At 45.3% G+C, this 12,334-nt stretch overlaps 1 protein-coding gene across 1 annotated transcript in view; it reads left to right on the plus strand.

The window, feature by feature from the left end:
- The window catches only part of LOC138956576 (neprilysin-1-like), a gene marked incomplete at its 3' end in the record, with an annotated part of 84,350 nt that extends 72,353 nt beyond the window's left edge, over positions 1-11,997 (plus strand). The window contains exons 12-15 of the mRNA XM_070327899.1: positions 5,818-5,895; positions 8,437-8,540; positions 10,492-10,550; positions 11,946-11,997. Coding sequence (XP_070184000.1) covers positions 5,818-5,895; positions 8,437-8,540; positions 10,492-10,550; positions 11,946-11,997 — 293 coding nt within the window. The remainder of the gene's footprint in view (positions 1-5,817; positions 5,896-8,436; positions 8,541-10,491; positions 10,551-11,945) is intronic.
- Between the last annotated feature and the right edge of the window lie 337 nt (positions 11,998-12,334).

Here is a 12,334-nt window from a genome sequence, read left to right on the forward strand (position 1 = left end):
GTGTGACTTGGAATAATAGGCCGTGAAAAGTAGGATATGCGCCGAAATGGCTGCGATCTGCTGGCCGATGTGAATGCGTGATGTAGTGTGTAAATAAATTCCATCTCACACGGCATAAATAAATCCCTGCGCCTTGAATATGTGCGCGATATAAATTGCATAAAAAAAATTTTAATTTTAAAAAATAAAAATCCCTGCGCTTAGAACTGTACCCACGGAATACGCGCGATATAAGCCTCATATTGATTGATTGATTGATTGAGTTGTGACACTATTAGTTGATTGCCACGTGCACTAACACGGAGTTTTCGCGTTTTACGATTTCTTCGTCTTGAACAAAATATGGCTTGTATCCAAAACATAGTTAGTACAGTAGCGAAAACTGTATGTGAGCAACTGATATTTCCAAGGCCTGCATCATATCAATCAATCAATCATTCATTAATCCAACAGCAACATTCATTTGTTTCTTTGTTCAATCAATCAACCAAAACACAGAAGGCCAACCCTTTTATTTATTTATTTATTTATTTCATTTTCATTACTTTATTGTCCCATCGCTGGGAAATTCGGGTCGCTTCCTCCCAGTGGAAAGCTAGCAGCAACGGAGTCGCGCTACCCAGGTGTCTGCGTGTTTAGGTGTATTCAGCCACCTGCACTTATGGCAGAATGACCAATGTCTTTTACGTGCCATTGTGATGACACGGGGGTGGGACATGGCTTCCGTCTCTGGGTCTGCACATAAAGTTGACCCGTGTCCGTCCCGGCCCGAATTCGAACCTGCGACCTTTCGATCACAAGTCCAGTGCTCTACCAACTGAGCTACCGGTAATAGTATAGAAGATTGACAAAATGTTTGAAGTCGCTGTTATTGTCACTGACAAGTTTGCCAATGTTTGAGCGCGTGCATCCATTGCAATCAATCCTATTTGACACGGGTGTCTTTGTACGCATTTACCAGACAGAAATAACCACTGGCTGTTTTAACTATTGCAAACAAAAAGCTTCCAGTGAATCCGTAGGAAGAAGAAACGCAGCAACACTATACTTCTACTGCCACTGGTGTTACAACTACTACTACTACTACTACTACTACTGCTAATGCTGCCGCTGCTGCTGTTATTTTTACTGGTTCTGTTAGCTGCTACCACTACCACAACTACTACCAGCACTACCACTGCTACTTCTACCACTAATACTACGACGACGAAAAAGAAGAAGAAGAAGAAGAAGAAGAAGAAGAAGAAGAAGAAGAAGAAGAAGAAGAAGAAGAAGAACAACAACAACAACAACAACAACAACAACAACAACAACAACAACAACAACAACAACAAAGCACATTTACCAGGAATCTTACCTGCTCAAAGATCCGAACAAAATTTAATGATGCAATGCAGCCAGTTAACAGTGAGCGAGAAAATATGTTTGTACTTTAAATCCTGTGGGTATTGTAAAAGTTGGTCACTTTCAAGAACAGTCTGTGGCATAAAGGACAGTCTGTGGCATAAAGGACAGTTTGTGGCATAAAGGACAGTTTGTGGCATAAAGGACAGTCTGTGGCATAAAGAACAGTCTGTGGCATAAAGGACAGTCTGTGGCATAAAGGACAGTCTGTGGCATAAAGGACAGTCTGGGGCATAAAGAACAGTCTGTGGCATAAAAGACAGTCTGTGGCATAAAGGACAGTCTCTGGCATAAAGAACAGTCTGTGGCATAAAGGACAGTCTGTGGCATAAAGGACTGTCTGTGGCATAAAGGACAGTCTGGGGCATAAAGGACAGTCTGTGGCATAAAGGACAGTCTGTGGCATAAAGGACAGTCTGCGGCATAAAGGACAGTCTGTGGCATAAAGAACAGTCTGTGGCATAAAGGACAGTCTGTGGCATAAAGGACAGTGTGTGGCATAAAGGACAGTCTGTGGCATAAAGGACAGTCTCTGGCATAAAGAACAGTCTGTGGCATAAAGGACAGTCTGTGGCATAAAGGACAGTCTGTGGCATAAAGAACAGTCTGTGGCATAAAGGACAGTCTGTGGCATAAAGGACAGTCTGTGGCATAAAGGACAGTCTGTGGCATAAAGGACAGTCTGTGGCATAAAGGACAGTCTGTGGCATAAAGGACAGTCTGGGGCATAAAGGACAGTCGCACAAAGACAACAATTCCATCTTCCTACCCATCAGAGTAAACAACATTACGTTAATTTGTACCTTGGCACACATAAGAACCAAAGTTTTAAAAATGATAATTCCTTGACAATAATATTTCTCTCAAACAGAATGAGGTTCCGTACAACTCTCGCTTACTCTATTACACATGTCGTATGCATTAAGAGCGATTACTTCCCTTTGGTTATTTGATATAATATTATTTCTGATAGATGAGATATGAAGTTTTGTTTTAATGCGGGGCATAATGCAGTCTTGGTTTTGGAATGATAGTATCACAAAACACTTAAACCTTTTGTCTACAGAACTAAGTTTGAGATTGAAGGAATGTTTGTTTGATGTGCAATATTTTGTATAACTTGGCGTTATGTGTGTTGAAAACTTTGTAAATTGTTGACTTCGATGTGTATAACTTATTGATTTGGCATTGTGTGCAGAATGTTTTATTTGTGTATGTATTAGTGAGGCGCTTAGAAATATAGGATATTCGCCATATAAGTATCCTCAGTATTACTACAATTATTATTTTCCCCACGAGGAATGGCAAACAGATCGTTGTCACTATGCAAACGATGTGTACTATAGACATCAAGAATCACACACTTTATTAATTTCTGTTGAAAAAAAAGTCATGCACAAAATTGATTGAAATGTATCGGATCGTATCTTATAGAATCAAATCGTATTGTATTGTATTGTATTGTATTGTATTGTATTGTATTGTATTGTATTGTATTGTATTGTATAGTATAGTATAGTATAGTGTTGTATTGTATTGTATTGTATTGCATTGCATTGTATTGCATTGTATTGTATTGCATTGCATTCCATTCCATTGTATTGCAGTGCAGTGCAGTGCAGTCCTTTGTCTTCTCTGGTCTTGTCTTGTCTTCTCTTCTAGTGAGATGTAGTGAAGTGTATTATATAGCTGTTTGATTATGGCGGAGTGACATTAGCGTCATTACTTTCTTTCCAGACATGTAAAAGTAGGCTTTTACGATGTTTTGCGGTACTTGCATTTAATACTCAAAAGGGAGGATTTGCCACCGAAAGAAGTTTGAAAGACATTACCAAAGCCCCTTTGTCTGGGGTCCATGAACTCTTTCCTAGCCCTCGCGTAATCTCTGCATTGAAAGACAAAAGCTCCGGACATTAAAGAGTTAGGAAAGTCTAGCTTAAGATTCGTTTCTTCGTCATCGTGCTTGTGGTGTACGTGTCTCCGAATGAGTGCAACGATTGCCCTACAGATGTAAAGAAAGAAACACGGAAGCAAATAAACAAACGAAAAGTAATTCAGAAAAAGACAATCGGAAAATGGTTTTAAACGAAAGATGCACGTAAATTAATTTCCTGAACAGTCGTCTGATATATATATGTCGAACGCGTTTACACAACGGCATCTTCTTCTTCTTCTTCTTCGTTCGTGGGCTGAAACTCCCACGTATTTACGTGTATGACCGTTTTTACCCCGCCATTTAGGCAGCCATACGCCGCTTTCGGAGGAAGCATGCTGGGTATTTTCGTGTTTCTATAACCCACCGAACTCTGACATGGATTACAGGATCTTTTCCGTGCGTACTTGGTCTTGTGCTTGCGTGTACACACGAAGGGGGATAAGCCACTAGCAGGTCTGCACATAAGTTGACCTGGGAGATCGGAAAAATCTCCACACTTAACCCACCAGGCGGCCGCGGCCGGGATTCGAACCCTCGACCTTCCGATTAAGAGGCCGACGTCTTACCACCACGCCACAGCGCCCGTCAACAACGGCATCGTTCACCTACATTTCCCGCAAGGAAAGGAAGTCTAAAAGGGAACTGTCCTGAATAGTGGTCCTTTGGGTTTTGTCAATGTTTTGATATCGCTTCATGAGACTTGTTTTTATTGTTGCTGAAGTACATTAACGCAATGACAAGGGCGTCACCATTTACGAAGTGGGTTTAATAAAACGCCCTACTATGTACAAAAAGCTTGGATAAACATGGATTAAATGTTGCACTAGATTAAATTTGATTATAATCGGGGCTGCCCGGGGAGTTGTACAGAATGTTTCTTAGCCGTGTCTGTGCTTGTCTGTGACCTGGCGTTGTGTTCGTGTTGATGTAAGAATATTTTCTGTTCCCCCCTTAATCCCCCGATGCAGTCAGCAATACACTTATCAAGGGCGGATCCAGGATCTTAAGGAAGGGGGGGCCCACCCAAACTCTTTTGCACAAACTTGAAGGCGCCAAGCGCCTGAATTGAGGGTGCGAAGCGCCCGAACATGCTAGGGGGTCCAGGGGCATGCCCCCCCGGAATTTTGTTTTTCAAGGAAGCAAAATTCTGCAATCTAGGGCCACCTGAGCTCAGAAACTGTCATTTAGTCATCTCTCTCTCTCTCTCTCTCTCTCTCTCTCTCTCTCTCTTTTTCCCCTGAAGGGGGGGGGGGGGCGGGCCCCCTTAGCCCCCCCCTTAAATCCGCCACTGCTTATATGGCATCCGGCCTCTTTCTCTCAAATAAGTTCGCAATATCTTCCCATGTAAAAGATTGAACTGGTGGTGAACAGGATATGGGATTATGAACCTTGCCCTACATAAGGCACTCGCACTGGGAACAAATGTATATGTACTAAGAAGGTTACTTTGTCCTTGAGCTTTTGCAAAGGTGGATTTGCGTTTCTTAATGGTAGTGTGTCTGCCAGCTGACAAAGGTTAATTGTTCTCGGCTTCTTTGTCGTGGTTACTGCCTGGACATCTTGGTGGAGTCTGGACATTGTGATAAGGGACATCAAAGAGTTTAATCAGTGCTATATGTTATCTACGTAATTTCAAGGATTTTTTCTTCAAAACTTTAAAACAAAAGCACACGTACGCACACGCTCGCAATCACACACACACACACACACACACACACACACACACACACACACACACACAAACACGCGCGCGCGCACGCACGCACGCACACACACACACACACACACACACACACACACACAAACACAAACACAAACACGCGCGCGCGCACGCACGCACACAAACACACACACACAAACACACACACAAACACGCGCGCGCGCACGCACGCACGCACACACACACACACACACACACACGCACGCACACACACACGCACACACACACGCACGCACATACACCAGACACACACACACATACACACACACACACACACACACACACACACACACACACACACAACATTTGTGAAACACTGTTGCGCTCTATTGAAAGAGTTAAAAGCCATGAAAAGCATGACACAAGTAATCCTTTAGACATGAATTGATTTCATCATTCTAATGTAAAATCCTTTCGGCTACCATAACCAAAGTCTTCTGTTTAAACCTTGGCCCCATTCCTGTGAACGGGACAGTCTTTGAAATTGTAAAATGAAATTAAATATCATCTTATTTTCTTCAAAACATTGTAACCGAAGAAAACGAGGGGACGATTTCTTCGTGTGCAAAACAAAATGTCATCGAAGTTTGACTGATACTGTGGAAGTACTATCTGATCGTTTAGATAAATCAACACAGTCAAGAGCATTTTATATCTTCACTTATTTAATTTTGTTGACATTCCTCTCAGCAAAATAATCTAGGTTTATTTTTAAAACAAAAAGAGTTATAACAGGGTTGTTCTCTGTTCATTTTAGGCCAATGCCATGGACGCACGGATTGGTTATCCTGACTTCATCACTGACCCGCAGAAACTGGACGCCAAATATGCAGGGGTTGGTCACAAGCAAAAAATGAAAATAAAGTATTTGTGTTTACTTGCAGAACATATGTGAGAGTACGCGTGTCTGTGCGTATGAGAGAGCTAGAGGGCGAGAGAGAGACTGAGAAAGAGATAGAGAGAGAGAGAGACATAGACAGAGACACAGACACAGACATACAGACAGACAGACAGACAGACACACGACAGACATACGACAGACATACAGATAGATAGGGGGTGCGCGTGCGTGCGTGCGTGTGTGTGTTTGTGTGTATGTATGTGTGTGTGTGTGCGCGAGTGCTCATGTGTGCGTTCGTGAGTGTGCGCGGTCGCGAATGCTTGTGTTTGTGTTGGGTTGTGTGTGTGTGTGTGTGTGTGTGTGTGTGTGTGTGTGTGTGTGTGTGTGTGCGTGCGTGTGTGTGCGTGCGTGTGTGTGTGTGTGTGTGTGTGTGTGTGTGTGTGCGTGCGTGTGTGTGTGTGTGTGTATGTGTGTGTGTGCGCGCGTGCTCATGTGTGCGTTCGTGTGTGCGCGGTCGCGAAAGCTTGTGTTTGTGTTGGGTTGCTCGCTGGCGACTCTACGTGTGTGGGTGCGCGAACTTTCTTTGTGTAAGTGCATGTGCTAACAAACTGAATTACAGCTGGTTACTGTCCATCAGAGCTGTACTGAACGCGCACTCATCCGCTCGTTCCATTCTTATCAGTCACTCCAACAAATTAAATGTCCACACCAGCTGTTTGCAGTTAAGTCCACGTAAAGTGAAATGTTATTGAATTAAATGAAAGCTTTTTATGATTTAACTTTTGTGAAAAATCATAGCAATTTCAAAATCAATTTTCCAAAACATATTTACAAAAAACATGAAAAAGTTTAGCATCAAATTATAGCACAGCATGCAGGGCACTGCTGGCCGATTGTCTCCCCTGCCCTTCTGTTGGGTCAACAAAGGGGCCATAAATACAACTGTACAAAAACATGAAAAAGTTAGCATCAAATAGCACAGCAGAGCACTGCTGACCGATTGTCTCCCTTGCCCTTCTGTTGGGTCAAGCGAAGGGATTAGATGTAGCAAATTAAACATCAACTTGCCAAAATATATTTACCAAGGAATAAGAAGAAAAAGTTTAGCGTCAGTAGCCCAGCAGAGCAGCTGACTTAATGTCTCCCCTGCTCTACTGTTGGGTGAAACAAAGGGGGCCCTTTGCGGGTCGCAAAAACGATTGAGGCAGACCTACAGAAACTGATAAAAATAGTAGAATGAGCCCGGGGATTACTTCCCTCGACCTGACCCTAAGGATCAACCAGGTTAGTAAGTAAACCGAAAAAATAATGCCAGCTGCCACAGTCGCGGGCTACTCAACCCAAACCACTCAGGGCGAAGGGAAGTAGGCTGTGGACCGATGCGATCTGTGAACTAAAGCTAAAGCTTCGGTTCCGGACCTGTCAATGACGGTACTGCACCGAAGCTCAAACGGTGGTGTCAGCTCACCCTGGCATGGCATGCAAGAAAAACAACAACAGCGAAATGTACAGCAGGAAACTGATCGGAACATACGAATTATCTCTCTTGACTATTACAATGGACATCAACCAGCGACATGAAACAAAGCTCCAGCGCCTGATCGGAACATACAAATTATCTCTCTTGACTATTACAATGGACATCAACCAGCGACATGAAACAAAGCTCCAGCTCCACAAAGTTACAAAATGCATGCCTCCATGAATGATAAAATGGAGGAGGGGTGGGTGGTGGAAACATTTTCACCAAATACAAAAACTTGACCTTTCAGCTCGCTGGCATCTTGCGTAGTGACGCTAAGCTAAGCTGTGTGCGGGGCACTGTCCGCCGCACAGGTCAGTTCCAACGGTCCGCTACGAGCCAATCAAAGAAAGGCGCATGCAATCACACAAACTGCCCATCGCCACGCCAGCGTTGCGAGAAGCTCTTTTGTGTAAGTGCATGTGCTAACAAACTGAATTACAGCTGGTTACTGTCCATCAGAGCTGTACTGAACGCGCACTCATCCGCTCGTTCCATTCTTATCAGTCACTCCAACAAATTAAATGTCCACACCAGCTGTTTGCAGTTAAGTCCACGTAAAGTGAAATGTTATTGAATTAAATGAAAGCTTTTTATGATTTAACTTTTGTGAAAAATCATAGCAATTTCAAAATCAATTTTCCAAAACATATTTACAAAAAACATGAAAAAGTTTAGCATCAAATTATAGCACAGCATGCAGGGCACTGCTGGCCGATTGTCTCCCCTGCCCTTCTGTTGGGTCAACAAAGGGGCCATAAACACTTCCCTTTTGCCTTAAAAAAGAAGTGTTGACCCCACAGGAGGTAGGGAATGAGATGGACTGAACTGCAAATTACCTGAGCTTGCTTTTAACTGTACACAATGCAAAAATACACAGTTCTGGACTGTCGTTATCTCCCGTGTCTCGGGGCGATCTTTTGCTTTTTTGTTGTGAATGTGCACATGTGTGTACCCGTGTGTACCGTTTCCGCTTTTAATGTGTGTATTTTAATTACTGTTTGTGTTTTCAGCTGGATCTGGAAGAAGATCACTACTTCAACAATATTCTGGCCATCAAAAGATTCGACGCAGACACGAAAATGTCTCGGTTAAGGGATACTGTTCTGAAAGATGTGTGAGTAGTGAGACTTGTCAAGACCGTCACATATACAGACACACTCACTCGCGCGCATACCTACGCAGACACACAGACATACAGACACACAGACATACAGACACACACACGCACATACACACACGCATGCTTACACGCATGCACTCACACACACACGCGCACCCACACACACACACACACACACACATACTCAGACACACACACACACACGAGAGTTGGGGGGTGGAGAGTTGGGGGGTGAAGAGTTGGGGGGTGGAGAGTTGGGGGGTGGGGAGTTGGGGGGAGAGTTGGGGGGTGGAGAGTTGGGGGGAGAGTTGGGGGTGGAGAGTTGGGGGGTGAAGAGTTGGGGGGTGGAGAGTTGGGGGGTGGGGAGTTGGGGGGAGAGTTGGGGGGTGGAGAGTTGGGGGGAGAGTTGGGGGTGGAGAGTTGGGGGGGGGGTGGAGAGTTGGGGGGGAAGTTGGGGGGGTAGAGTTGGGGGGTGGAGAGTTGGGGGGTGGAGAGTTGGGGGTGGAGAGTTGGGGGGAGGGTTGGGGGGTGGAGAGTTGGGGGGTGGAGAGTTGGGGGGTGGAGAGTTGGGGGGTGGAGAGTTGGGGGGAGAGTTTGGGGGGGAGAGTTGGGGGGAGGGTTGGGGGGAGAGTTGGGGGTGGAGAGTTGGGGGGAGGGTTGGGGGGTGGAGAGTTGGGGGGTGGAGAGTTGGGGGGAGGGTTGGGGGTGGAGAGTTGGGGGGAGGGTTGGGGGTGGAGAGTTGGGGGGGAGAGTTGGGGGAGAGTTGGGGGGTGGAGAGTTGGGGGGGTTGGGGGGTGGAGAGTTGGGGGGGAGAGTTGGGGGGTGGAGAGTTGGGGGGGAGAGTTGGGGTGGAGAGTTGGGGTTGGGGGGTGGAGAGTTGGGGGGGAGAGTTGGGGGGTGGAGAGTTGGGGATGGAGAGTTGGGGGATGGAGAGTTGGGGGGTGGAGAGTTGGGGGATGGAGAGTTGTGGGGTTGAGAGTTGGGGGATGGAGAGTTGGGGAGTGGAGAGTTGGGGGATGGAGAGTTGGGGGATGGAGAGTTGTGGGGTTGAGAGTTGGGGGATGGAGAGTTGGGGAGTGGAGAGTTGGGGGATGGAGAGTTGGGGGATGGAGAGTTGGGGGGAGAGTTGGGGGGTGGAGAGTTGGGGGATGGAGAGTTGTGGGGGGAGAGTTGGGGGGTGGAGAGTTGTGGGGGGAGAGTTGGGGGGTGGAGAGATGGGGGATGGAGAGTTGGGGGATGGAGAGTTGGGGGGAGAGTTGGGGGGTGGAGAGTTGGGGATGGAGAGTTGTGGGGGGGAGAGTTGGGGGGTGGAGAGTTGTGGGGGGGGAGAGTTGGGGGGGTGGAGAGTTGGGGGTGGAGAGTTGGGGGGAGGGTTGGGGGGTGGAGAGTTGGGGGGTGGAGAGTTGGGGGGTGGAGAGTTGGGGGAGAGTTTGGGGGGGAGAGTTGGGGGGAGGGTTGGGGGAGACTTGGGGGAGAGTTGGGAGGAGAGTTGGGGGGTGGAGAGTTGGGGGGTGGAGAGTTGGGGGGGAGAGTTGGGGGGGGGGAGAGTTGGGGGGTGGAGAGTTGGGGGAGGAGAGTTGGGGGGGGGAGAGTTGGGGGGTGGAGAGTTGGGGGGGAGAGTTGGGGGGGGGGGAGAGTTGGGGAGTGGAGAGTTGGCGGTGGATAGTTGGGGTGGAGAGTTGGAGGTGGAGAGTTGGGGGGTGGAGAGTTGGCGGTGGAGAGTTGGGGGTGGAGAGTTGGGGGGGTGGGGTGGGGGAGAGAAAAAGATAAATGTAGTTGGGGAAGAGCGAAGTCGAAGACAGAAGAGAGAAACTGTTTTTATTTTATTTTTTATCTGTTATATAACATAACACAAGATAACAATAAAAATGTACTCACCAGAAAACAGCGACAGGAATACAAAAACAATTTGTTATTACATAGTTTTCCTTTGTTTTCGTGCCAGATGGGAACAACCCCCTGCCGAGATCAACGCCTTTTACAACCCCAACGCCAACGACATTGGTAAGCTGTTTCCCTGTAGGCACGAACACACAGGAGATGTTTGTGTTTACTTTGACCACTAGACACTCCTTCCATCCAATGTCAACAACAAAACAAAATTTGTTACGTGATAAAAAGGAGTAGGGGCTGTCTTTCGTCAGTTTTTTTCTTCGTGTGTGTGTGTGTGTGTGTGTGTGTGTGTGTGTGTGTGTGTGTGTGTGTGTGTGTGTGTGTGTGTGTTTGTGTGTGTGTGTGTGTGTGTGTGTGTGTGTGTGTGTGTGTGTGTGTGTGTGTGTGTGTGTGTGTGTGTTTTCTGATAGACAAAGGGCAGTAAGCGCTCTAAATGCACACGACATGTGTAATAGAGTAGGTGAGAGTTACTCGGAACCAGTCTCCTGGCACCCGAGAAAATCACAAGCATTGAAATGAACAAGCGACTTTGATTTCATTTTTTTTTCTTTTTGTGTTTGTGTTTTTGTTTTGGTCCTTCGTTGTTGTTGGGTTTTGTTTCCAAATGCCACATTGTCTGTAAAGATCAATCCGTTCCTTCAACTCCCTCTGTGGATTTAACGCCTTTTACAGCCTCAACGTTAATGACATTGGTAAGCCATAGAACCGCGGACACGAACTCAAAGGAAATTCGGGCGCTGATAATCCCATGACTATATATAAGGCCGACCACAAATATATTAGATTGTGATAACATGATTACAAAAAAGTTGGATCGATGAGTCAGTACCTAGTTTTTCGCTCTTGTTGTTTTTGTGTGTGTTTTCTTTGTGTGTGTGTTTTTGTTTGTTTTATTTTTCTTTCTTTTAGTCGCGCAAACTTTCTTTTGTGTGATAAGTAATGTAGCGCAACAGGGCCCAGTGACAATGACATTGTCCGTGAACCCTCTTTTCACCCAGGTGGTGAAAAAGTGTTAGGCTAGATAGGGTCGTTCGGGTTAATCTAATCCAACTTTTTTTCTTCTTCTATTTTTCCATATTTTCTTTGGGAGGATTGTCCACATGCAACACAACGTGCAACATAATTTTTCAATAAAATATTAGCTCACCTATTTCGTGTACCGCCAGTACATCTTTTCCAGTGTACAAATACTAAGTGTGGTACATGATTGATAAAAGACAGCTGCACCTCGATCGCGTTTCAGTTGGGGGAAAAAGAAACAGATAAACGAAAGAGTAAATAATAGAATTTGGATTGAAATTGTTTCCAATTAAAATATCTTTGTGTACCAAATATATTGTACTTATTTTCTCTCCCTTGTTCACTGTTTTGTTCCCTTTTCAGTACTCCCTGCAGCAATTCTTCAACCATTATTCTATAGTGCAGAATTGAAAATTGAAATTGTTTCCAATTAAATTTTCTTCGTGTACCAAACCTGTGTACTTATTTTCTTTACCTTGTTTTCAGTATTCCCTGCAGCAATTCTTCAACCGTTATTCTACAGTGCAAAATTTCCAAAGTAAGTCTCAAGTAATATTATTGTAAAATATTCGTGTGTGTTTGTGGACAATATTATACGTTGTAGGTAGGTCGCCGATTTTTCTTGTTTTTCACCTTCGCTTTCATGTGTCTCCATGCAGATCGTCTTGTATTAAGTATTCCAGACTTGTCATATTCTACAGGTGCAGTAGTATTTAGTATGGGGAGGCGGGGAGGGGGAGGAGGTGTTGATGGGCAATGGAAAGGCGCTTAATTTGGGGGGTAGGGGGAGGTGTTTATTGCTACTTTAAAACTAACTTTTTCCTCATCACTCTGTCTGTCTGTCTGTCTGTCTGTCTGTGTCTGTCTGTCTGTCT

Source organism: Littorina saxatilis, unplaced genomic scaffold (assembly GCF_037325665.1).
Source record: "Littorina saxatilis isolate snail1 unplaced genomic scaffold, US_GU_Lsax_2.0 scaffold_464, whole genome shotgun sequence".
In the NCBI taxonomy this organism is placed as follows: domain Eukaryota; kingdom Metazoa; phylum Mollusca; class Gastropoda; order Littorinimorpha; family Littorinidae; genus Littorina; species Littorina saxatilis.